Source organism: Aulonocara stuartgranti (genome assembly GCF_965226115.1).
Source record: "Aulonocara stuartgranti genome assembly, chromosome: 3".
In the NCBI taxonomy this organism is placed as follows: domain Eukaryota; kingdom Metazoa; phylum Chordata; class Actinopteri; order Cichliformes; family Cichlidae; genus Aulonocara; species Aulonocara stuartgranti.
Window position 1 is genome coordinate 2093796 of NC_138941.1, and position 26956 is coordinate 2120751.

A 26956-nucleotide genomic window follows, 5' to 3' on the forward strand; every position below is an offset into this window, starting at 1 on the left:
TGTGACACTTTTTGTAGTGAACTGATGAAAGCTGCGTCTCAGATGTTAGTCCAACACATTGGACACGACCTCTGCAGCTCTCAGCTGATGTGCACATGAATGATTTGTGTTTCCTCTGCAGGTAGAAAGTGTGTGTGAGCTGATGTGAATTGAGCAGCATGGATCAGTGTGAGGACAGAGAGGAGGGAGTCCCTCCCTCTAAAAGCACTCTGTGTGGGGAACATGAGAGCCAGACCAAAGCTCAGAGGTGAGATGACCATCTCTAACTGTCCATGACTCTTCTCCATGTCACAGCTCAGCACTCACATCACTGCTGCATCATTATTCACAGGAACCAGCCTGGACCTCCACCCAGCTCTGTGTCTGCTGCAGAGAGGTGAGCTGTTAGCAACATGAACTCTTTGATGTCAGTTTATCTGATTTAAATGAACTGTTTGATGTTTCCTGGTCTCTAAACTGCATCTCAAAGGAAGTCACTGAACCTTTATTCCTTATTTCTATCAAACATGTCCAACATTTAAACTCCTGCTGCTCACAGTGGGACCATCAATAGTCCTGCACAGTGTAAATGACCCCTGGGTGGCGCTCTGTTCTTACACTGTGAAACACTACTTTGGAGTTTCCTTCTGCTCATTCTCAAAACACATTTTTCTTCTCTGACAGGATCCATGGGAGACCTGCTGGACCTGAACCTGGACCCAGCTGTGTGTCCTTACAGAGTGACGCGTCTTTAGATCGTTTCATTGATTTTAAAGTCCAGCCTGTGTCTGATGCAGAGAGGTAGCACAGATAGATAGCACTGGCTAACAAACAGCCATTATAATTCATCACACACTGAGAATAACAGACAAATCAACAATACATCTCTTCTTCTAATTAATGGCTAATTAATACTGAACACAGTGTAAAAGATTCAGTAAGCCACATCAGTGTCTACTGTCTATCTACTGTTTGCTATCATAGCCAAGTGGCTAACAAAGGTAAACAGCAGGTTTCCCTACTAATGAATGTTATCCTGTTATAACTGCCATCATCCCAAGTCACATCTGCTTACATTTATCTTTCACTTGCTCCTCCTCTTCTTTTCTCTTTTTTCTAAACTGAGAGCCTGATGACCTTTGACCTTTTCTTGTCCATCTTCCATTGGTTTTAATTTTGCACTCCAGTATGAACACCCATCCCCCAACCTGAGAATCACCACAACATAACCTAACAGACCGACACCTTAGTGCAAAGATGTGGTTTGTTTAGGGTTTCTCTTCTTTCTGGGACTCCAGGTGCACCGAGGGCCATCGCGCTCACTTTTCACGTATATGTGTGTGATAGAGTATAGAAAACACATCGGGGCAAATTACTAGTCTGTATCATGATATCTTCAGTTTCTGTGTTTGTTGATTTGTTTTTATTTTGTTTTATCTTGCGAGTTGTGAGCAGTGGTCCATGTCGCTCGTATCAAAAACCGCCACTGTACACAGGGGATGCAAGGAAACTGAGCCATGATTAACACTAAATCAAAGAATATTAATTAACCCACAAAACACATGAGCACTGGGTCAGAGATCCAGGACCATAACAATTACTTTCTGTTTAACACATTTTTGGGGCGTTCTTATTTTACATCACTACAAGCCGCCAAACAGCTAAGCCTCAATAGAAACGCATGAAAAGCAGCCTCTTCTTCTCACCAGCAGATGTCACATTAGAAGAGATGACATATGCCAAACTCGTGGGTTTAAAGTGGGACAGTGAATGACTGCAGGTGTCCATAAGTTGCAGTTGTGGTACTTTAGCATCTAGCTAGCCTACTGAAGAGGAGAATAAAGGGAAAAACATTTTTAAAGTGCCAGGTCATTTCAAATGCAGCAACATCCTGCAAAAAAACTGAGGCAGACTAACTGTGCTTTGATTCAAGCTGAGTACAATCAGAATTAAAAAGCTTGTATTTCCATCTACTGATATTTAATTATTATATTAATATAAGGTTCAGTGAGCTTTGGACACAAGCAGGTGGTAGAAACGAGTTCGTTTTACTTTCTTACTTTGAGTATATTTCAGAACCTGTACTTTTTACTTTTAGTTTAGTAAAGGAACTGAATTAGTACTTCAACTTTTACTGGACTCACAGCTGGACCAACGAGGCCCTGAGTGAGGCCGCTGTACATGATGTGAAACAGATGTTTCTGCCACAAACAGAAATGTGCTGTGAATATTTGGTTTGTAAGGACGTTTCTTTATCTGATCGCTCTGCTGTCGCTTTGAGTTTAAAAGAGAAAAACATTTTTTCCATTAGTCCTGGATGTTTGTTCTGTAGCCTCGGATCGAAAGTTAAACTTACACATTCAACACGTTGTGTGAAAACGACACGAAATTCTGAATTTTACGGATCCGAAATGACCATGTAACCTAGAAACAGCATGTTTTTATGGAAAATTTCTCCTCAGAAACTGGACTGTGAAAAGAAAATGACACAAAGCGATGATGAGCTGGTCCTCATGTTCCTGAACGAGAAAAGAAAGAAAGAGATTCTGGTTCTCAGAGCAGCAGCAGGGACAACGTCAGGGTTACATCCAGGAGTTAAAGCTCTGGCTCATGTTTCAGGATGTCAGTGAGGAGTTTAGTTTAGTTTGAACTCGTGCTGTTATAAACCAAGATTTAAAAATGTGTGCAGTTGTAACAGCTGTATGGTATTATTCCACTCGTCGCAAATGTCAGTGAGTCAGAGCCTGAAGGAGCTCTAAGTTCATCCTTGTTTCCTCAGACTGTTTGAATTCAGTGTGTCAGAGAAACAGAAACATGGAGGTGTGTTCATGGAAGCGTCTGATCCCTGATGTCAGAGAAACTTTACATAATTCAGCAGAGCTGATTCGGAGCTGAGATCTGCATCAACATGAACGTTACATGTTAAACTAGGACAGTCACAGATATCATGTGTGAACGTCATGTGATCCTAAATGGTATGAGTGACCATAAAAGAGCTTTAATTCAAACTGAGGTGGCAGTTTACAGAGAGCTGACTGTAGCAGACTCATTGCTGTTCCTAATGTTCTGTCAGTTTCTTCCTTTTTGTGTTTTGTTGTTGGAAGGTCTTAAATGTCAGAGCCAGCAGGTGAGATCAGGTTTCTGTGATCTCTGATATGGATCATATGACCTGGTTTCTAGGTTACATGACAGGTCAGAGGTCAGCGACTGTAACTCAGTTACTCCTGTTAATGTGAACTCACTGAGTGTTTGTGGTTTACCTCTCAGACTGACTGAAGTCCAAAAGAAGACGATGATGGAGGAAGAGGAGGACAGAGCAGAGTCTGCAGGGTCCAGCTGTCCGTCTGTGAGGAGTGACCGGTCCAAAGGTCATAATCCAGCCTTCAGTGGTGAACCTGGAGCAACGAGGTCAGAGAGCTGAACTCACTGAGTAACAGAAATAATTCTGCACTGACATTATAATCAGTGTTGACTCTGGTTGATTGTCTGACTGTGTTTGTGAGCTGAGAGGAAATGAAAATGAGTTTGTAACAAAAATCAGTTTTGTCCAGTTTTCCTGTAAAAAGCTGAACTCTAATCTAAGAGGATGTTACTGACAGGAAACAGCTGCATTATCTGCAGTCTGTGTGATCACAGCTGCTTCAATCATGTTTGTGTCTGCAGAGGTCAGAGGTCACAGTCTGCAGGGTCCAGCTGTCCGTCTGTGAGGAGTGACCAGTCCAAACTTGAACCTCCACTCTTCAGTGGTGAACCTGGAGCAACGAGGTCAGAGAGCTGTGATGACTCCTTTACATGTTTGTGTTTCCTGGATAAATATGACCTGAAACATCCTCAGATTGTTACAAAGATTCATTAAAAAGAAAACAATGAAAGAGAAAAGATCCAAATGTTCGACTTGGTCATTTGCTGTTTGAGGACAGTGATGCTCATATCTGTGGGGAAAGTGTGACCTGAGTGGGTTCATGTTTGTCTTTAAAGAACAGAGCTGCTCTGATTCTCTTTGTGTCTGATCTGTTAAACAGTCTGAGAGGTCACACAGAGACCCAGCAGCTAAAGCCTGGATCATACTGGCTGCTGTTACTCCATCAGGACAACACTGAACCACAGTGGTGTGGATGTAGTGGATAAATCCCACCATACTGATGCTCAGAGTTAACCACAGGGAACAAAACCAGATGTTACCTTCAGATTGTGACCTTTGGAGTGGACGATGCAGATTTCAATAGAGAATAAATGTTGTTGTTTTTCAGCTGTGAAGAAAGAATCTAATTTTCTGAACTGAAGAATTTATGATGCTGGAAACAACATGGAGACTATAACACAACATTTCCACTGTGTTCATAGAATGAATGTAAAACTGTCAGACATTCATTAAATATGCAAAATGTCTACAGAAGCATCAGAGGGTCAGACGTGAAGCACTCAGTGATTTTGATCAAATGACTCATCAGTTATTGATCTGTACTACACTAATCTACCACGTTAGTAAAGCTGGTGTTCTGGTGGTGGAGGGAGACCTCGGATCATGTTCTGGTTTTGGAGCAGTGATCTGCTGATGGTTCAGTTTAATGAGCTTCTTCAAAATCATCCCTGACATCACCACTGAAAGGACGTCCATGAAAACAGACTGAAAATTACTGATATGTTCACAATCTGAGAGTTTAAAACTTGACAGACTTGATTCAGATGAAGTTATTTGAGCAGAAACTCCTGGATCTTTATCCTGTGTTGATCTAATCCTTCATGGTTCCTCCACAGAGTGGAGCAGCAGAGCTCAGAGGTTCCCAGTGGTCAGTCTGCCCAGCAGCATCAAACACAGCTGGACTCCATATTTATGGTCTGTACATGTACAACAACTACTGTTACATCTGTTCTGTTCACAGTCATCTCCATGCTGCTCTTTGTAGACCAGTGGATCGTCAGTGTGTCCAACATGGATCTGATGTTTGGCTCCATGATTTCAGTCTGATTGGCTCATTCATAAATATTCTGTTCCAGCTGCTGGAGGACAACATCATCACTGTTGTGAAGAACGAGCTGAAGAAGATCCAGAAGGTTCTGAGTCCAGATTACCCAGAATGCTTAGAGAGTCAGAGGAGCAGCAGCAGAGAGGCGTTTGTGAAGATCACAGTGGACTTCCTGAGGAGAATGAAGCAGGAGGAGCTGGCTGACCGTCTGCAGAGCAGTAAGAGGATTTATCTAAAGATTTAAGCTGCTGGATAAATGAACATTTTCCAGAGATGGAAGATGGAGCAACATGTTTTAAAGATTAGTTCTTTTTGGAATTGAGTGTTTATTTTTCTTCTCTATCAGAACTTCAAGCTTCAGTTTGTCACTGTAACCTTAAATCCACCCTGAAGAAGAAGTTCCAGTGTGTGTTTGAGGGCATTGCTAAAGCAGGAAACCCAACCCTCCTGAATCAGATCTACACAGAGCTCTACATCACAGAGGGAGGGACTGCAGAGGTCAATGATGAACATGAGGTCAGACAGATTGAAACAGCATCCAGGAAACCAGACAGACCAGAAACAACAATCAGACAAGAAGACATCTTTAAAGCCTCACCTGGAAGAGATGAACCAATCAGAACAGTGCTGACAAAGGGAGTGGCTGGCATTGGGAAAACAGTCTTAACACAGAAATACAGCCTGGACTGGGCTGAAGACAAAGCCAACCAGGACATCCAGTTCATATTTCCATTCACTTTCAGAGAGCTGAATGTGCTGAAAGAGGAAAAGTTCAGCTTGGTGGGACTTGTTCATCACTTCTTTACTGAAACCAAAGAAGCAGGAATCTGCAGCTTTGAAGACTTCCAGGTTGTGTTCATCTTTGATGGTCTGGATGAGTGTCGACTTCCTCTGGACTTCCACAAAACTACAATCCTAACTGACCCTAGAAAGTCCACCTCAGTGGATGTGCTGCTGATAAACCTCATCAGGGGGAAACTGCTTCCCTCGGCTCGCCTCTGGATAACCACACGACCTGCAGCAGCCAATCAGATCCCTCCTGACTGTGTCGGCATGGTGACAGAGGTCAGAGGGTTCACTGACCCACAGAAGGAGGAGTACTTCAGGAAGAGATTCAGAGATGAGGAGCAGGCCAGCAGGATCATCTCCCACATCAAGACATCACGAAGCCTCCACATCATGTGCCACATCCCAGTCTTCTGCTGGATCACTGCTACAGTTCTGGAGGATGTGCTGGAAACCAGAGAGGGAGGACAGCTGCCCAACACCCTGACTGAGATGTACATCCACTTCCTGGTGGTTCAGGCCAAAGTGAAGAAGGTCAAGTATGATGGAGGAGCTGAGACAGATCCACACTGGAGTCCAGAGAGCAGGAAGATGATGGAGTCTCTGGGAAAACTGGCTTTTGATCAGCTGCAGAAAGGAAACCTGATCTTCTATGAATCAGACCTGACAGAGTGTGGCATCGATATCAGAGCAGCCTCAGTGTACTCAGGAGTGTTCACACAGATCTTTAAAGAGGAGAGAGGACTGTACCAGGACAAGGTGTTCTGCTTCATCCATCTGAGTGTTCAGGAGTTTCTGGCTGCTCTTCATGTCCATCTGACCTTCATCAACTCTGGACTAAATCTGCTGGAACAACAAACAACCTCCAAGAAATCTAAATTATTTAACAAACCAAACCTACAATCTCTCCACCAGATTGCTGTGAACAAGGCCTTACAGAGTCCAAATGGACACCTGGACTTGTTCCTCCGCTTCCTCCTGGGTCTTTCACTGCAGACCAATCAGACTCTCCTACGAGGTCTGCTGACACAGACAGGAAGTAGCTCACAGACCAATCAGGAAACAGTCGAGTACATCAAGGAGAAGCTCAGTGAGAATCTGTCTGCAGAGAAAAGCATCAATCTGTTCCACTGTCTGAATGAACTGAATGATCGTTCTCTAGTGGAGGAGATCCAACAGTCCCTGAGATCAGGAAGTCTCTCCACAGATAAACTGTCTCCTGCTCAGTGGTCAGCTCTGGTCTTCATCTTACTGTCATCAGAAGAAGATCTGGATGTGTTTGACCTGAAGAAATACTCTGCTTCAGAGGAGGCTCTTCTGAGGCTGCTGCCAGTGGTCAAAGCCTCCAACAAAGCTCTGTGAGTACATTTGTACTCATGTCTTTACTTTTAACATCCAACTGTGTCAGTAATTTATTTCACCAGGCTTTCTCTCTTTGTATGAATTTGTAAAGTTTTGGGATTTCTCCAATACAACTGTGACCTCTTTGATGCCTCCAGAACTCGAGACGCTGGATTCACCATAAACTCTGATCATCACTGCTGCTGTTATGTTATCAGTCTTTGTTTAAAAACTTAGGCTGCATGTGCCTGATGTTGTGATACTTTATATTCACATGCATGCTCCTAGATACATTTCTACTGCAGGTCTATTTTAGTCACAAATGTTGGTGAAACACTTGCTTTTACATGCATGGTGGGTCCTGCATTAAAGAAAGCATTTGAATTACTCAGTGAATCCTGGCAGCCAGAGAAACATCCTTAGTTCCACTTTAAACTAAACTCTGCTTCGGTCTTCCACAGTGTGTTTGTTGTTTCTTTGTTGTTGTTGGCCTGCTCTCTCCTCTCACTCCAATCTGGTTGCAGCAGATGTTTGTCCCTCCCTGAACCTGCAGACTTGGGTGCAGCACCTCAGTTCATCTTCAGTCTGAAACCAGCTGTTGTAGCTATATCCCCTCAAGCACACCTTCCCTGGTCATCTCTGCTGTGGTTGCTATAAAATTTAATCTTGATTTAAAAAAAAGAACAAAAAAACCTCAAGTCAGACTTGATGCCATTTGTTGGCAGCATGGTGCCTGTTTGTCTTTGATGATAAACTGCAGCACAGTCTAAAGCAAACCTTCTGACTTTATTGACTTTATGCATGTATATATTCTTCCTGTTCACCTTGGACACACAGCAGCTCTCTGTTTGTTGTGATTGGATCTAGAACAGCCAACATATCCTAATCTAGATGATTTCTAAGGTGGTATCTGGGAGGAAAAGTTAAAATCAGCTTGGATGGCCTGTACTGTATGATGGCCTTGGTTGCACCACATTGATAGCCATGCAGGGTGGTTCACTCCTTGGGCAAGAAGACCGAGGAGTGAGCCACCCTTGGTCAAAGCTTGGTCATTCAAGCTCACTGTTTTCCCCTTGTTGGTTGATGATAGTATTTTTTTTACCTGACTTATAGTCATCATTGTCTTCAAATTAACTCACACACTGCTGACTGTTGTAGCTTACCTGGCTGAGCAGGTGACCCATGCACTGAAGGTTAGAGTCGTGACTCCAGGGCCTGGTTTGAGTCTGCCCAAGACCATTTCCTGTGTGTTATTCTCCTCACTTCTCCCTCCCTTCCTGTCTTCTCTGTCCTGTACAGTGAAGACAAAAGGCCTCAAGTTCTGAAAACTCTTCCCCTTCATCATCTTCCAAATCATCTCTCTCATCTAAAATCACCAGTATTCTCTGAGTAGAGAATCTTTTCACAATCTTGAATGATAAGGATCCAAGTGGGTAAAGTTAGTTATTTGTTGTGTTCCTATTTGCAGCTGGGATAGATTAAGAAAAACTATCGGCTGCCCAAATTACATCCAGTTTAGAAGACAAACATTGAGTGAAGTGTTTGTTTCATCATCCTTCACAACTCATCAACCAGGTGTCACAAACTGCAGCAGGACAGTACAAAGCATGTCATACTGGATGGCTGCAACAACCAGAGTTTTACCTACCTTTGGTATTTGGTGACAGCATGAGCGTAATATTTACTGAACAGAGTCGTCTTCTGTAATTTTTTCAGATTCAGAACACTGTATTTATTTTCAAGGGGCAATTAGGATACTGAGCTTTCCAACCGTACATACAATACACAAACATCACATTGGGGAGACGGGTCAGGCTAGGTAGCTGGCCGGTCAGCCGCTAGAGCAGCGACCCGGAACCGAACAGCAGAAAATGCACAACATCAGGAAAGATGAGGAGAAAAAAGAACTCCTCCCAGACTGAGCTCCAACAGGGAGATCAGTTTGAGAACAGACAAAAAAAATGACCTTAGCGCAGAGCACATGAAAACTCTTAATGCGCCATAGAAACACATGACAAGCAACAGAGATGGGTAAAAGGTGAGAGACAGCCGGTGTAGACAGCGCATCCGGGCCTGCAGCATTTGCGCTGGTCCCCTCGACCCACCGTCTGCACCGGGAGGGGATAAGCATGCTTAGGATGGGAAGGAACAGTCTAAACACCGTCTGTTATCAGGGTGAGATTTGTTATGTTGAGTTCCAGCCTTGAGACCACAGCTGGCGCCGGTATGTTAGCCGCATGAGCTGATGGTGGCTTTCTTTGGTGCGAACAACTGCATGTCAATTTCACAGCTGATCTAACAGTCCGTCACTCGTCTCTCAATCTCCCGTTGGAGAGCCACGAGCTTCTCCGAGAGGTTATCGGTTTTGTGCTCAAAGAGCAAAGTCTGAGAACTCACGACCGCCATGAGCTTCTTCAAGATCTTATCCGTGCTGCGTTCAATGAGCCCATTTTGAGAAGTCACGACCCGTCCCATTGTTTCAGTCACTGCGGGCAGCCTTGTGGGGGTTTGAACAGCTGATTCTGCTTTCTTTAATCTTCAATAAGCCAGGGCCAAGCCAGCTCAGATCAGCAAGAACCCTTTGCTGCTGTGAATGTCCGTGCTGCTATATTTCAGGATCAGGCTCTAAATGTACAAATGGATCTGAGAAGATTTCCAATCATGTTTCTACTAGATTTACAGTTTGTTTTCATGTCTTCTGACTCAGAAGGTGGAGCAGGTGGAGCTTACAAGGAGTAAGTGCTGCTATAGAAGAAGAGTTGTGTTTTAATGAAGCTATTTAGTTAACCAATAATTGTATTGCGTGCTGGCATTAAAAATGTTTCATTTGACTGATTTAATTGTTTGTTTGTTTTCTTCCAGACTGAGTGGCTGTAACCTCTCAGAGAGAAGCTGTGATGCTCTGTCCTCAGTTCTCAACTCCCAATCCTCTAGTCTGAAAGAGCTGGACCTGAGTAACAATGACCTGCGGGATTCAGGAGTGAAGCTTCTGTCTGCTGCACTGCAGAGTCCACATTGTACACTGGAAACTCTCAGGTCAGGATCCAAACATATCATTAAATGATATTATTGTATAAACAACCAAGCTTTATAGAATTGGCAGGTAGGGATGCAACGATACCAATTTTTTTCAAACCGATACGATACCGATACTTGGATCTGAGTACTTGCCGATAACTGATGGTAAATAATGTTTGTGTTGAGCACATCGTACAGGTCAGCTGCTCCACACAGATCTCAGGTTTACATGCTGGAACAGTTTGTGATCATGAAGGACAAACCTCACTTCCTCTTTGTTTCATACAGATGTGACATGAACAGTAACACATTCATGAAATCCTTTTAGGAACACAAACACTATTGTAGCTGGAGAATATATTTGAATGTAGGATAATGTAGGGGATCAGAAACAACAGTAATAACTAACCACCACCTCACCATTTGGGTTGGTAGCTGCATGTTGATTGATGAAGTCATTTTCTTCTTCCTCCATTTCTACCTTATTAACATCAGATTAAAACCTGCACAGAGACAGGCCCTGGACGTGTTTAGCCTAGCTTAGTACAAGGACTGGACATGGGGGAAACGGCTCTCATCACTGGATCAAAACATGAAAACTGTCATGGTCTGGTTGGGCACCTGCAGGTCTCAGACAGCGGCTCCTCCTCCTTTAGGCGGAGTCCGGTTGCCCCTCCCTGGCTGACCACCTGTGAGCAATCGTGCCAGCGGTATATCAGACCTGCGCTCTCAACCACTCACCGCCTGAGTATCTGCTATTCCCATGTTAGTTCAGTGGAGCATCCTAAAACCTTGTCTTAACGCCGTGTGATGACTGACCTGTCTTTTCTTGTCCTCAGCGATAGCACCCGGAGTGGAGATCTTGTTCCCCTCGCTCCCGTCCTCCTGGACCTGGGCCGCCAGCTGCTCACACAACGTGGCCTGCTGACCCACTGCTCACCTGCCTGCCTCCCCACGCCTCGACCGCTTCCGGGTTTTCCGCTCCACCTGTCCCCTCCATCTGAAACCAAGTAAGGCAATTCAATTCAACTGCGGAGGATTATTGGTTGTCTGCTGGATCCCTCTGATCGTGATCTCCTCTTGTTCCAGTGCCCCGGCCCCTACCTAGTCCTGTTTCTACCTCCCCGCTGTCCCCGCTGTTCAGCCGTCTCCTAGAGGTGTCTAGGTCGCCCTCATTTTCACAGACGAATCCTACGCGCCACTAGTGTGGTGGCGTCGCTTTGTGTTTCACCTTTGTTTTCCCTGTGGGCGGAAATAAATCATTTGTTTTCTGTCACCTCGCTTCCGGGTTGGTTTCTGCGCCTGTGTCCATCCCTGTTCCCTCGTGCCGTTGAGCCGTGACAGAAAACAAATCTGAAGTAAAGTTTTGTTGAAGTGAACTGTGGTGGTGCCCAATGTTCCCTCTAAGCTGCGCGCGTGCAACTGTGCGCTGCTGGCACGTCTCTGCACACAGAAAATCTGTGTTGTGCACAAAAAAAATCTCAATTGAAATTAAAATTAATACTTTAACAATTCTGTTTTGCAGTGTTAGTCAGTGACCGGCTGCTCCTGTATGGGATTAGAACGATGCCACCTTATCCCATAGTCCAGCCAATGATGCGATTCACATTCGTATATAGCAGGGGTCAGCAACCTTTAACACCCAAAGAGCCACTTGGACCCGGTTTCCACGCAAAAGAAAACACTGGAAGCCGCAAATACTTTTTGAAATCTAAAATGAAGATAACACTGTATATATTGTTTTTTTACCTTTATGCTTTGTGTGAACAACTAAAGTAAGTAAAGTTTATTTATTAAGCGCTTTTCACAGACAGGCAGTCACAAAGCGCTGTACACAAATATTAAAATAAACAATACAATCAATAGACATTATACACAATGTAAAAGATCAAATGTAAATAATGTAAAGAATATAAAATACGTAGATCAACAAAAGGCTTGTTTGAACAGAAAAGTTTTTAACTGCTTTTTAAAAGAATCCACTGAGCAACTAAGGTGTGTTGCTTATGAAATCCATGAAGTGCTAAAGAGAAAATTACATTTTATTTATGTAATTAACACATTTTGAACTCTTAAAGAAATATAACAAAGGAAAGCTGAACTACAATGATCCATGTAGCAAACACAAACTGTTATATCTCCTTTGGGCTTTTGGAGCCTTGACCTGACTTTTGAAAAATAACTGGGAAAAAAGCACTATGCTGCTAAAAAAGGAAAAATAGATATTTGCAAAATTCTGCCTAAATATGTATTTTACCTGGTTACTGTGTGTGGCGGGACGTGGTCTGCAGCGCCGCTGCGGGGGAGGCGGACGCACCTGAGCGGCACCCGCAATCACACCTCGCCACCTTCAAGTCTGCGCTCTCTCTGCTGTTGTTGGTGTGTGTCGGGCTGTGAGCTGCAAAGCTACAGCCGGCTGTGTGCGCACAGCAACCGTGTGTGTAAAGTGGTCAATAAAGAGATGCTGAAAAGCGCGTTCATGCAAACATCGTCGGGTCTGCCGTGATATGTTTACAACGGGACTTCTGCTCCTGAACCTCTGCGCACAGCGTCTGCAAAACGGGGCTTTCATCTTTACACAGGATTGTAAGCTGCCATCTGTGAGGCGTGAGCGCTGTTTGTTTTTAACACAGTTCACGGTGGAGCTGCTGACATAATGTGGATCCGAAGATCCATAATTGGCCTACCTGGGGTCAAAAGTCTCCATAAATGCACAGCGTTTCGGCGGGTATACCGGCTTCTGAGAGTTGTAACGCTTATTTTGAGCGGTGAAAAAATAAGATAATATAATTTTATTTTTGTATTTCAAAATCACAATAATCTTCCAATTTAGAACTGTGTTGAAAGATTTTATTATGTTTATGTATAGAAGTACATTTCATTTGAGGTTCTCTAGATGTGTTTGCTCTTTTTACTAGAGAAGTTACACTGTGCAAGCTCAGCACAAAGTCTATACCATTGTATGTTATCTCTTCCTGCATGTGATGAAGTCTCTACTGTTATATGTTATCTCTTCCACTCATGTGACTATGACGCAAACATGCTTGAGTATAAATAAAGGGTGGCGACTGCTGCGGAGTGTGAGTCTTCGTTTGAACTCTCACCCGTGTGCACGTTAAACCTGCAAACCTGTCTGGGTGTCATTTATTCTGACCTGAGTTGCATTACAGGAAAACTCCTGACAAACTGCAAGTTAAAAAAAGAACTAAACACAAATAAAATACACTTCAGCTAAATACTTATAATTTATTTTCCCAAACCACCCGGAGCCGCACTATAAGGACTAAAGAGCCACAGGTTGCCGACTCCTGGTATATACGCAGCTAATCAACATGGTTGACAGGCTATGACAGCGTCCTTATGTGCCGACACCGGTGTTTTAGCTAGCAAAGCGGCGTGGCTGATGTGGAGTGAAGCCACGTTAATGACAACGTGTACAGCCTATTTCCCCAGCCTATTGATCCCCGGGACCTGGTGTTTCCCCCCTTCACGTGTACATAGCGCACCAGTGTGATTAATAAAGTATTGTTGAACCGTGAAAAAAAAAAAAAAATGACAACGTGTACAACCATTGGAGATGTGAGCAGGACAGACGGAGCAACTGAGGGGAAAAGTGTGGACTTTATACCAGTTTTTAAATTGTGTTGATCGGCCACGTAAAACCAGAGTTATGATAAAATATCTGCAATATTTGGTTTTCTTCCTGAATACTATCGTTGTTTATAACAACGATAGTATTCAGTATTTATTGCAACAAACTTTGTTGTTTGCAAAACTCAGTAACTTTTTTGAAGAAGTAACTATATAATTAATTTCCCAACATTGGTCATTATATCCTGTATTTTGCAGACAGAGATGCAGACTCTCAAGTCAAGTCAAGTTTATTTATAAAGGACATTTAAAAACAACCGAGGCTGACCAAAGTGCTGTACAATACAAATATAAAATACAATAAAACACAAGTACATAAAACACCTCACTGATAAAACAATAAAATAAAACAATAAGTTAAACCTTGCTAAAAGCCAATGAGAAGAGGTGAGTTTTAAGAGCAGTTTTAAAAGTTCCTAGGCTTGTGGAGAATCTGATGTGAGGAGGTAAACTGTTCCACAGTCTGGGTGCAGCCACAGCAAAAGCCCTCTCTCCCCTAGTCTTTAGTCTGTACCTGGGAACATCTAAAAGCATCAGGTCTGCTGACCTCAAAGATCCCCTGGGGCGGTAAATGCTAAGAAGCTCTGCCAGGTGCCAAGTGTGATGTTTTCAGCTGGAGTGATGGTCAGGGTGGCCTCCCTCTCCTCTTCCTCTTTCATTTGTAAAGCAACTTCTGCTGCTTTCATTCATTTGGAAGTCCTGTAGCTGTAACACCACCACTTTACTCTGTTCTACCTGTCACATCATTTTATCAGGAAACAAATATGCTCATGTTTTTACTATGTTTGTCTTGAAGATGTAAGAAGATCACATGGTGCTTTTTATTATTGTGTTGGTTTGTTTCCTGTCTCTTGGATGGAGCCCAGCTTTGCGTGGCCCCTGGGCCTGTGGTCAGAGTGTGTGCTGGATAATCCGGCCCAGGATGAGGCCAAACAGACATGGGATGAAATGTCTGTCACATATTTGAGCCTAATTTAAAAACATCCTCCATAAATATTGACTAATAACAATAATAATAAAGGGTCAGAAGATGACTTGTTGCAATGAAAATGAGCTTGTAGTTTGTCTGCTTTAATAATGTGACTGGAAAAAGGTGTTGGACTTCAAATATGTCCATTTCTTTCACACTTCACCTTTAAAAGTGAAGCCTTGTGGTTCCTGGAAGGAAAAACACAACTTTTTCATGTTTTTATGATAAATGTACGACTTTAATGTGAAACATTCAGAGTTTTTTCTCTTGTTGTGTTTGTTTGAAGCTGCTTCCTGTTGGCTTCAGCTGTTTGGAGTTTCCATTTTCTAAACTTCTACATTCTGAACCTTCTTCAGCTCTGAACAGATGATGAAACACTGAATGATTTCAAGCACTTTGTCTAATAAACTTACATCTTTCACTCTTTATACAGATTGTGGGACTGTGGTTTGTCAGAAATCAGCTGTGATTATCTGGCAGCAGCGCTGAAGTCCAACCCCTCGTATCCCAGAGTGCTGGACCTGAGTGGAACCTACAACAACCTGCAGGATTCAGGAGTGAAGCAACTGTGTGTTCTTCTGGAGAATCCACGATGTCGATTTGAAACTCTGAGGTCAGTCACATGTTTTAGTTTTCAGTTTTCAGTTTTATTTGTCAGAACCAGCTTTTGGAGAAACATGAGTATCCTTGCAGGTCTGATCTCATCAGTCACACCTGTTAGTGCAGCTCTCCTCTAGATTGTAGTGTTCGACGGAAGATATTACTTGGAAAGGCCAAAGCAACCTATTAGAGGTGTTTGCACTAACATAGATAAATACTCAGATTTACACCTTTAGTGTCTCACAAAGGGTTGAAAAGTGAATGTGCACAGAGAGGTTGGTGGTGAGACGGGCACTTCCAGCACTGTAGATGTGTTCCAGCTCAGTGTTCATGGAAATAATCCGGAGGGCAGGATTCCTTGATGAATGTCACATCTTCTTAAAGTTATAATCCACAGGGAAAACTGTAAGTAAGTAAAATTTTATTTATATAGCACATTTCTAGATTGAGATCACAAAGTGCTTTACAAGATATAACAGATTAAAAAGACAAAATACAAACAAAGTTAGCAAAAAGCAATTTTAAAAAGATGTGTTTTTAGCTGTTTTTTAAAAGTAATCAATGAATCAGCGGATCGTAAGTCCTGAGGAAGGGAATTCCACAGTCTGGCGGCCACAGTAGCAAAAGCTCTATCACCCCTAGTTTTCAATCTCGTATACTGAATGACAAGTAGGCCCTGACTACTCGACCTCAGAGACCTACTAGGGGCATAAGGCTGTAAAAGTTCAATAATATATGATGATGCGATTCACATTCGTATATACGCAGCTAATCAACGTGGTTGACAGGCTATGACAGCGTCTTTATGTGCCGACACTGGTGTCTTAGCTAGCAAAGCAGCTGATGTGGAGTGAAGCCACATTAATGACAACATGTACAACCATTGGAGATGTGAGCAGGACAGACGGAGCAACTGAGGGACAAAGTGTGGACTTTATACCAGTTTTTAAATTGTGTTGATCGGCCACGTAAAACCAGAGTTATGATAAAATATCTGCAATGTTTGGTTTTCTTCCTGAATAGTATTGTTGTTTATAACAACGATAGTATTCAGTATTTATTGCAACAAACTCTGTTGTTTGCAAAACTCAGTAACTTTTTTGAAGAAGTAACTATATAATTAATTGCCCAACATTGGTCATTATTTACTGTATTTTGCAGACAGAGTTACAGACTCTCTCCCAGACCACAGACTCATAATACAAGTCAGAGCTTTATAAAAAAAAAAGAAAAAAAAACAAAGAAAGTTGTGTTCTCAAAATTAGAGTTCAAGTTATTTTTACTTCCAATAGTGTTAACAAACTACAGGTCATGAACAAGGTTGTTTTTAATTTTCATTGTAAGTGGGCTAAAACAGTTAATTAAAAGTAGTTTAACATAAATGTAAACGCTGTAATTTGATTATTTTAATAAACCGTAACTTGGATGGATTGGATTCTGGCGTGACCACAGTGCACACGTCTGCTGTTGCTCACAGTGGTCCAAGGGACGCTCAGGGAGTTTGTGTGTTCGCTCAGACACATGAAACATTAGAGGGAACATTGGCGGTGACTGACAGGGAAAAGGGGATTGATAAGACTTACTGTAAATATAATTATGTATGTATTGAAAAAGGAACAACTAAAATGTTCCAGCTGAAACAATGAAATCAGTTTCAGTTTATGAGCTCTGTTTGTTTTCTTTACAATTCCAACCTTTTATATAACCTTCAAGTCTTTGTCCGGTTTTTATGAGAAATGTACGACTTTAATGTGAAATGTTCAGTTTTTTCTCTTGTTGTGTTTGTTTGAAGCTGCTTCCTGTTGGCTTCAGCTGTTTGGAGTTTCCATTTTCTAAACTTCTACATTCTGAACCTTCTTCAGCTCTGAACAGATGATGAAACACTGAATGATTTCAAGCTCACACTTTGTCTAATAAACTTACATCTTTCATTCTTTATACAGATTGTGGGGCTGTGGTTTGTCAGAGATCAGCTGTGATTATCTGGCAGCAGCACTGAAGTCCAACCCCTCCCATCTGAGAGAGCTGGACCTGAGTGACAACAACAAGCTGAAGGATTCAGCAGTGAAGCATCTGTGTGGTTTCCTGGAGAGTCCAGGATGTGGACTTGAAACTCTGAGGTCAGTCAGCATGTTTTAGTTGTGCTGAGATGAATATGATGTGAAAGTTGTGCTGACACTAAACTGCAGACATCAGGCTGATATTATACTGATCCACACTAAGGATCTTCATGGTAAAGTCTGTTTTCTTCTTCTCTGGTTTAGTCCATTGACTGCAGCAGAACAATGTTCACATTTCAAACAGTGAGACTCAACGTATGGCCCGCGGCCCACACGCGGCCTGCCCACCTTTCCTGATTCAGAGAGAGGGGACCCTGATTAACTGTGTAGTGTTCTTCCTCACAGTTCTAAGTATCAGACACAACAATGAATAATCCACAGCTGACTGTCTTTAGCAGGTCAAAGGTCACGGCACACAGCAGACAGTGGGAAATATTATAATTCTGATTATTTATCAGCACATATCCATATGTATAAAAACAAAGCTGACACTGTGAGACTTGATCAGAGGTGTGATCATCACAGCAGAGGCCTTAGTGTCAAAGTCACTGAGGATCAAACAGAAACACATGAAGCAGATTTTCCTCTTCTGGCTTTTTATAGCAGATAACCTTCAAAATATTCTGCAGTCGATCAAAAACTGAAGCAAACCATGAATCAACATGTGAACATGAGCTGATGCTGCTGAAGGGAAGCAAAGTTACAGAGGTTTGATTACAGACACAGCTGAGAGTTTGTAATCTGTCATCATTTTAAAAGGTTTAAATTTCTTCAGTATTGAACAGCAGAATTGAGGCCTTGTTTTCGGAGGCCGACAGCAGTGAACACAACAGCAGACTGGTGCGTAATAAGCAGTGAATAATGCAGGAAACAGATTTTTGAAGGTAAACTGTTCTTGAAGTACACTGAGAGAGAGAGAGCTGTGCAGGAAGTAAAGGTCAAAGTCAGAGAGAATTCATGACGATGTTCATCAAACGTAAAGCAGAGTTTGGATCTTCTTCTGCTGCTGGTTCAGTCAGTTTTGGTTGGAGACAGATGAAACCTGCAGCTTCAGGATCTGTGAGCTGTCCACTTTCAGCCCCGACGGCGTGTCCGTGTACGTGCCGTCGAGTGAATGATCCACGCTCTGTGTTTCCATCTTTGTGTGTTTAGCTGCTCTCATTTACGGTTTTATCTGTTTGCTTGTTGTTGAAATACTTTTGGGAGCTTTAACCTGAGATTCTGGCAAAATACATTTATATGAAAAATCGATTCAGGATTGAATGAATCAACATCGCTTTATTCAAATTAAAACCCATTTAAATAGGAAAATCCATTTTTTTTACACCCGCCTCTAATGCTGGGTAATGTCAGCTGGTCCATGTGCAGCTGGCTGTGAGGCTCAGGGAGCGTCTACAAAGTGCAACACTGAAAGAACATCATCCATAAATATTGAGTAATAACTGGACTCTCATACAGCGAGACTCAAATGCCTTTAACCCTTTACAGCCGGTCGGAGCGGGCACGCTCTGTTTTGCGTAACTATTTTTAAATCCCAGAAGCACTGCAACCACGTAAGCTAGCGCAAAAATTTTTTTGCATATGAAACCGGAGGAGTTGTACTTACATCTGATGCCATCAGCTTGTCCTAGGTCACGGTTTCCTTCCACATAAAGCTTTGCAAAAACTGCAACCGATCCGATCAGCTGTTCATAACACTTCCTACGTTGGAATAGACGTCAGCGCGAACTTTTGCATTTCCGCCATTACCTGCCCGAAACCGGAAGTGACGTCATTTTCGCGGAAATGTAGTCTTTTATACTATCAGGGCCTCAGGGCCTATACTCGTCTTTTTAAAAGTTATGTTTGACTTTATGACTTTCTGTGTCGTTTCTGGGATGCTTAGGACTCATATTGCACTGCTGGAAATAGTTTATTTTGATGCATATGCTGCTTTTTTGCAAATTTGCAGTATAATATTTATTTTCGTTTTTCCTGCAGTGTATAAAAATTGGTGTATTTCAAAAATAAAACTATGAAGACACTCAAAATAAATTTCCTGTGGTGGGAAACTATTTTGTGCAACTTTTTTGTATTTACAGTTTTGAGGGATAAGCCTCTTAAATTTCTCTAACTACAAATATATGTTAAAAAAGCAAAAACGATTTTCAATTTTTTTGTAGTTTATTGCACTTTTTTGCAATTTATGTAATTACTATGCACTTAATGAATACATATTATTAAAATCTGGGCTATAACGGTTGTATTGATGTATAGCAACTTGAAATGCTCCCAAAAATGGCACCACAGCAGGTAAAAATATAATATAAGCTCTGGCGGACTTGGTTCTATGGTAGATCTTAAAGGGTTAAACATTAGCTTATCCTGCTGATCCAAGTCCAACACTGAGTTTGTAAAAACATGTTTGTCAATCATTTTGTTTGGTTTCTGAGGAAAATGATTCAATAACTTGCTGCTAATACACAACATTTCATCATATTTCCTCATAACCCTCTTTTGTCTGACCATTTGATCCCATTTGAATTTGCAATAAAGGATCCACAGAGTTTGGTGACAATAATGACAGTAGATGTTTGTGTGAAAGTGCTGGAAGCAAATGAGTGTGTGATTTTCTTTCAGTGTTGCACTTTGTAGACGCTCCCTGAGCACTGGTCTCACAGCCAGCTGCACATAGAGACCAGTGTTGTTTGTCCAGGTCAGAAGATGACTTGTTGGAATGAAAATGAGCTTGTAGTTTGACTGCTTTAATAATGTGACTGGAAAAAGGTGTTGGACTTCAAATATGTCCATTTCTTTCACACTTCACCTTTAAAAGTGAAGCCTTGTTGTTCCTGGAAGGAAAAACACGACTTTTTCAAGTCTTTGTCCTGTTTTTATGAGAAATGTATGACTTTAATGTGAAACATTCAGAGTTTCTTTCTCTTGTTGTGTTTGTTTGAAGCTGCTTCCTGTTGGCTTCAGCTGTTTGGAGTTTCCATTTTCTAAACTTCTACATTCTGAACCTTCTTCAGCTCTGAACAGATGATGAAACACTGAATGATTTCAAGCTCACACTTTGTCTAATAAACTTACATCTTTCATTCTTTATACAGATTGTGGGACTGTGATTTGTCAGAGATCAGCTGTGATTATCTGGCAGCAGCGCTGAAGTCCAACCCCTCGTATCCCAGAGTGCTGGACCTGAGTGGAACCTACAACAACCTGCAGGATTCAGGAGTGAAGCAGCTGTGTGTTCTTCTGGAGAATCCACGATGTCGATTTGAAACTCTGAGGTCAGTCAGCATGTTTTAGTTGTGCTGAGATGAATATGATGTGAAAGTTGTGCTGACACTGTGGATCAGTAGGCCCACACACCTCTATTCAGGAAGTCTGGTTCTACTCTTTGTAGAACTTCTGATCCCTGATCCTCTGAGTCTGACTCAGTAGATAATGCAGAGTTCTGAGCTGATGTGGGTGAGAGGACTCAGGCAGCCTGACAGAGTTGATGTCCAGGTCTTGGCCTGGACCACAGATCTAAGGGAAGATATGACTTGGAAAGACTAAACCAACCTATTAGAGGTGTTCGCAGTAACATAGATAAATACTCCGATTTACACCTTTAGTGTCTCACAAAGGGTTGAAAAGTGAATGTGCACAGAGAGGTTGGTGGTGAGACGGGCACTTCCAGCACTGTAGATGTGTTCCAGATCAGTGTTCATGGAAATAATCCGGAGAGCAGGATTCCTTGATGAATGTCACATCTTCTTAAAGTTATAATCCACAGGGAAAACTGTGAAACTGTCGATCTGATATCTACTCAACCAATCAGGTGTTTACATGCCCTTCACTGATCTTCAGCCTCACCTTATCATCACCCCCTCTCTCTCTCTTTTACACCTCAATTATCTTCACTTCACATTTCAGTCAGTTCAGATTTCATTAGCACGTTCACTTTAGCATAATCCATTTTAATCCAAACACCTTGTACTGCCTCTGCTATGGTTGGGCAGTCAGCTAAACTCCTTCCCCACATCAAGACTCTGATGACACGATTCCCGGTTCACAGGTTTATTGACACAGGGAAAGGTGAAACTGTAACAAACAGTACAAGGCATAATCACTGTACTTATTCACCATGTACATATATAACGATGAAAATATATTAACCCAGTTTTTTAATATGTCAACATGCAATGTTCATATGAATTACTTCCCTTTTTAAGTCAAATACAAACATCAAATTATGATTTTAACAAGTCTTGTTATAATGAATGCCTCCAAATTTGTTTGTCGTTCCCCTTTAACTAGCTCCATAAGCGAATGCTAGCGTAAACTGCATAAGATTGGTTTTTATCATCAAACTTACAGAAAAATGAACTTACTTGAAAGAAAGTGGTCTATACATGCACATAAAATATAAAACAAGTCTATACATACCCACAATGCTACCAAAGGCATAGGATGTATGTGGATGCCACTGGATTTATTTGGCTAAGGCCACCATGCTGCACATGCCTTCTCCTTAATTCACAGACTTACTTCCTGTTTACCGACGACATCATGTCCTATTACAGACTACAGGTTTTAAGGTGGCACCAGAGAGTTACAATTGCATATTTAAACATTTACCAAATCCAAGAAAACAGTCTACCTTAAAAACTTTTGATATCAGAACACACCTTTCTCTTTAAACTCTGTTTGTCAGTCACAGTATATCCAGTACAATCCTCTTTTTCACTGCGTCACACACATTCAGAGATCAGAGTGTCCTGTGTGTGCTCTCATTCACTCACACTCACTCTCATATGGCTGAAGTCTGTTTGTACACAGGCTAATCTGGGACTCTCCACCATTTGACACTAGAAATAAAGAAGCTTCTTGGATGAGAGGTGAAACGTCTTCCAGAAACCAGATGCCTTTTTTTCTAAGCTCTTTAGATGACTGCGAACCTTCACAGACACCTCATCAGTGGGACTCTCAGAGCTACCAGCCCTTTGCTACAATCACAAAGCTCTTCATTGAAATCAATGATATCAAAGCTGGAATCAAATGAGTCCAAGTCTTCTGCTGATTCAGCATCACATTCATCTTTGCTCCTTGTTCTGCATCCCCACCATGGACTTCATTCCTTTCCAAGCCAGCCTTGAGTGTCCTTTATTCAGCTCATCCTCTGCTTTACTTTTACACCTGATTTTAGCTGCTTTTCTTCTCTCCCTCATAACAAGACAGCTTCTTCTGCCTGAGAACATGTTGGAGTGATTTACTAATCCAGGGCTGATTTTTGGGGGAAATAGTTCCTGTTGTCAAAGTAATCCCCATTTGTCCCAGAATGAAATGTAAGTAGAAATAAATGATCTAAGTGAGAACATGAGCCTTTAAAAAGGCTCTTCTGAGGCTGCTGCCAGTGGTCAAAGCCTCCAACAAAGCTCTGTAAGTACATATGTGATCATAGCTTTAGCTTTTAAATGTTTATTCTAGTTAACACAGATCAGGTGGAACAACTCAAATAAAATATCAAAAATATTAAGTGGTCATCGGTACTCAGTTTGTTCAATACTGAATACAATGGAGCACAAATTGTCCACGTTTCTGAAATATTTCTGGGTGTAACTGTCACCAAAGTGCAATTTAGACCTGGCCTGTGGTTGTTATCTAAGTGATAATCATCAATTCTACTAAAACAAATACAAAATAAAGAAGTTTGACACATTCTGTTGATATCAAAAGCACACTGAACAATTCAGTGTTGTTTTACTGCTGTTCTCTCTTCACTTCTTCTCCTCTGATTCTCTCCACATGTTGCTCTGCATCAGTGCTCAGTTTCCTGACAAAACAAGATTAAATATTGTTAAATATAATAGTATCTCATTACACTTCAACAGAAGTGTTTTATTTTTGTAATTGTTTATCTGTTATTTTTCAGACTGAGTCACTGTGACCTGTCAGAGAGAAGCTGTGAAGCTCTGGCCTCAGGTCTCAGCTCTCAGACCTCTAATCTGAGACAGCTGGACCTGAGTAACATTAACCTGAAGGATTCAGGCGTGAAGCTTCTGTCTGAAGGACTGAAGAGTCCACACTGTACACTGGAAACTCTCAGGTGAGATCAAGCATTTTTCTTTCATCAACTGACAGAATTAGCAGATTAATAATAAGGCAGTCCTCTAATAAGAGGAGAAGTGGAGGTGTTTTGAAGGGCAACATACTCTTATGTTAACAAGACAGGAAGTAGTTCCTGGGAACTGCTTCCTTTGTTATTGTTTAAGTAGAAACATGATGGTGAAACAGTGATGAGTTTGCAGAGGTGGATCCACAGCACACAACACAACAATGCTGTTGGGTGCTGAAAGCAGACTTCTCACAGATTCTGAGACTGCAGGTTTCATCACTGTCCAACCAAAATTCACTGAACCAGCAGTAAATGAACGTCCAAAACGACGCTTCATGTTTAAAAAACAGATGATCAGGGGGATTTGTGTTTACATCTTTTTTGTGTGATCTGTTCACCTGCTGTTTCAGCTGTTTGGTGGTTGTTGAGATGGTTTTGTGAACTTTTAGCTGAGATTCTGATGTTTCTGTAGATACCACACATGTCTAATTACTTTGTACAGCATGAATGGCCATAACGAGGTTTTTAACAGTAAGAAAAGTTGTAAAACTTCAGAAAATATAGTTAAAAGTCCAAAACCTTCTACGTCTGGTGGCTTGTGGTAAGGAGCAGATCAAACGAGTAAAGAAGTACGTTATAATTATAAATGGCTTCAACAGCACATTCAGGTCTGTGAGACTCATTCAGACACTGAGCCGTGGCTCTGTGCTACATGCACATATTTCTGCATCTCTGCCATTCAGACACACTTTATATATAGTTTATTTTATGTAGGATTCAATACTGAACTGTACATTTAGTCTTTATAAAGGCAGCAAGTTTTATTCAGTGTTTTCATAAAAGCCTTATTTCTATCCATTTACTGCTATTAGGAAGAACACGTGAGGTTTAAGACCTGGACCAGTTTGAAACCTTTTGTCCTCCACAGTGGAAAATGGGTGGAAATAAAAATGGGTCTCACTTTAGCCAGCTCTTAATTTTATCAGTTCTACTCTCAGCGTCTCCTGTATATCTCCTGTATAAATGTTGCACTCAGCTTTGTGGTCTCCAATATCACTGAAATGCAGCCAGATGCTGCTCATTTTGCCTTTTCACTCTTTCCTGACACGCTTGCATTTCAGTACAGCTCCCATTTCTCTGTGTACTGGTCTCTACCACTACCCTTGCTGTCTATGGGACATTTCCGTCTTCTTTCACATAATGGTATGATCCCAGTCTGTCTCTTAAAGTGTTTGGCCACATGGTTTGCTCATCAGAATAACATCTCAGCCGTGCTCATATTGATTATCAGCAAGCCTGAAAATTCATCAATATTTGACATATGAAATTATCTCAAGGGCTGGATTTGGCCCACGGGCCATATGTTTGACACCCCTGGTTTACACGGTTTGGTATTCAATGTACAAGTGAGTTAGCTCTCAGCTAACTAGCAGACAAGCTAACTGCTGGGACTGCGTCTTTCTAACAAGAGCGTCAGACACTCAGACTGGTTTCCTTTGTGGATGATGATGTGTTCTCACACTGATCCTTCATGCTGATGCTGCCATCCACCCACTGCTCCTGGATTCCTCATCATCATCTCCATCAGCCCTCACAATACTCCACCTTCATCAGCTTCATGTTCAGCAGTCTGGATGGACAGTAATTCTTTCCATGGGTTATGGTGGGACATTGAGAGCTGAAGTCAAACAGCAGTGAGAATGAAAGACTGATTCATTTCTATTTAGTCTTGTGCTGTGCAGCTTTGTTCAGAGCATTAAGGCCCAGCAAAGATTACTGAGGTCATAGAGTCCTGATGAAACCTGTGTGCTTATAGAAACTGAGACCAGATGAACCAGAATAGAAGGAGATTAAAATGAAGTGTCAGCTACACAAAGGCAAAGCTATTCAGTTGTTGCTGTGAGTTATTTAAATGGAGGATGGAGTCAGACTTTAAGCTGCTGGACTCAGTCACTATATCCTGTTGTCCTCATAGAACCTGGACACACAGACTCACCTGTGACACAGTGACACACAGTGTGGGCTACACACACATTAGAAAGTGGATCAGTCACACTTGTGCAATCATTTGTTGTGCTGGGAAACCATGAACACTGTGAATCACATTAATGGCTTTGTTACAGCAACATTCAATCATGAGTTCAAAAGTAGTGCATTGTGTACTTATTTTAATAGTACTGCAGTATGAGAAGTGCAACATTCAGTGTGCAGAAACAGATCAGGTGCTTTCTAACAGCAGTGTTCCCTTTAACACAGCAGCAGTTCAAATATTTCTGTCAGTCTGAGCTGAAACATGAATCTAATCAAATATCAAATCAAAGTTCTTTGCCTCTGCCAGGACGTTAACATTTGATCTAGTTTTTTACAAAGTTCCCTCAGCGTCCAGAGCCACCAACATACCTTTGATCAACAGCAAGTGAACATTTATAAATGTGTGTTTGCAGAACAGGAAGCAGCAGAACTATTGTTCTGTTATCAGGCAGCAGCACAAACGCTCATCAGCTCATTTACTGTGCAGGACTTTGAGTGTGTGAAGTGTGTGTTTGTGCTGGATTTCCTTTGGAGAATCTCAGTCAGAAACCAGACAAAGAAAAACTCTTTCAACAGTCCAGGTTGAGTTGACAACATGAACTGCATTTATCTTCCTCTGACTGACATGTTCTTCCTCCTCTGCACCGAGCCAGCTGCTAAGACTCACAAGCTCATTGACATTTTCTGATGATAAAGAAACTCTCTTCTTCTGCACAATATGAGCAGCAACAGAGAAGAAGCTTTCACAGGTACAGATGTTGCAGCTGTGGCCAAGTACATGTGCTGCATGTTGGAGCAGCACTCTAATGGACAGGCCTCTGTACTGATGGTGGGCTCTGCTCTGTTTCCACCACACTGTTCTCAGCTGAGTCTTCCTCCTGTTCACACTCTGATGAAGCACCAACAGGGCCAACTTCTTCTCTGGTGGCTCGGATGTTGTTGCTTCCACAGGTTTCCCTCCAACAACCCTCTGTTCCTGCAGTAAGTTCAGTAAGATCTGGGTAAACACTTGAGCTCCTTGAATCTGGCTCCAGCAGCAGTTTTCACATATACAATGTTGGCATTTTGCTTGCGTGTCTCCAGGTCTGTTCTGAATGTAGACTTGAATTTGACCACGTAGGCGGGGTCATCATCTGAGCTCTCCATCACCTGAGAGAGATGACAAAACACAGAATCACAGAGCATGAAACCAACGTTTCTCCTCCCAGAAGTTCAGTCACAGACCTGCAACAGAAACAAGAAGATTCAAATGACGCAGAGCTTTCATTTACTTATATCCACAAACATGTCCTCTACATATTCATGCTGTATTTACACACACATACAGAGGCTGTTTGTCTCTCACACACAGACAGGACACTGAGAAATACATCATGTTAAATATACCTGCAGGCTTCCAGCTGTGCGCTTTGTCCCTGTCAGCTGTGATTGCCATGGCAACCTTGGTGTTGTGCGCGATGCAGGGACG

The 26956-nt window shown here is 42.0% G+C and overlaps 1 protein-coding gene across 2 annotated transcripts in view; it reads left to right on the plus strand.

Annotated features, from left to right (window-relative positions):
- The window catches only part of LOC309702201 (protein NLRC3-like), a 143472-nt gene that overhangs the window by 114577 nt on the left and 1939 nt on the right, over nucleotides 1-26956 (plus strand). Inside the window, exons 2-11 of one of the 2 annotated variants that reach the window (XM_082526711.1) lie at nucleotides 122-247; nucleotides 332-376; nucleotides 664-780; nucleotides 4738-4816; nucleotides 4978-5164; nucleotides 5293-7090; nucleotides 9936-10109; nucleotides 17256-17432; nucleotides 20465-20644; nucleotides 23275-23448. In XM_082526711.1, the coding sequence (XP_082382837.1) occupies nucleotides 159-247; nucleotides 332-376; nucleotides 664-780; nucleotides 4738-4816; nucleotides 4978-5164; nucleotides 5293-7090; nucleotides 9936-10109; nucleotides 17256-17432; nucleotides 20465-20644; nucleotides 23275-23448 (3020 nt within the window). In that variant the 5' untranslated portion in view covers nucleotides 122-158. Of the gene's footprint in view, nucleotides 1-121; nucleotides 248-331; nucleotides 377-663; nucleotides 781-4737; nucleotides 4817-4977; nucleotides 5165-5292; nucleotides 7091-9935; nucleotides 10110-17255; nucleotides 17433-17576; nucleotides 18174-20464; nucleotides 20645-23274; nucleotides 23449-26956 lie in introns of those variants that run through there. The other variant, XM_082526712.1, reaches the window with a different exon arrangement.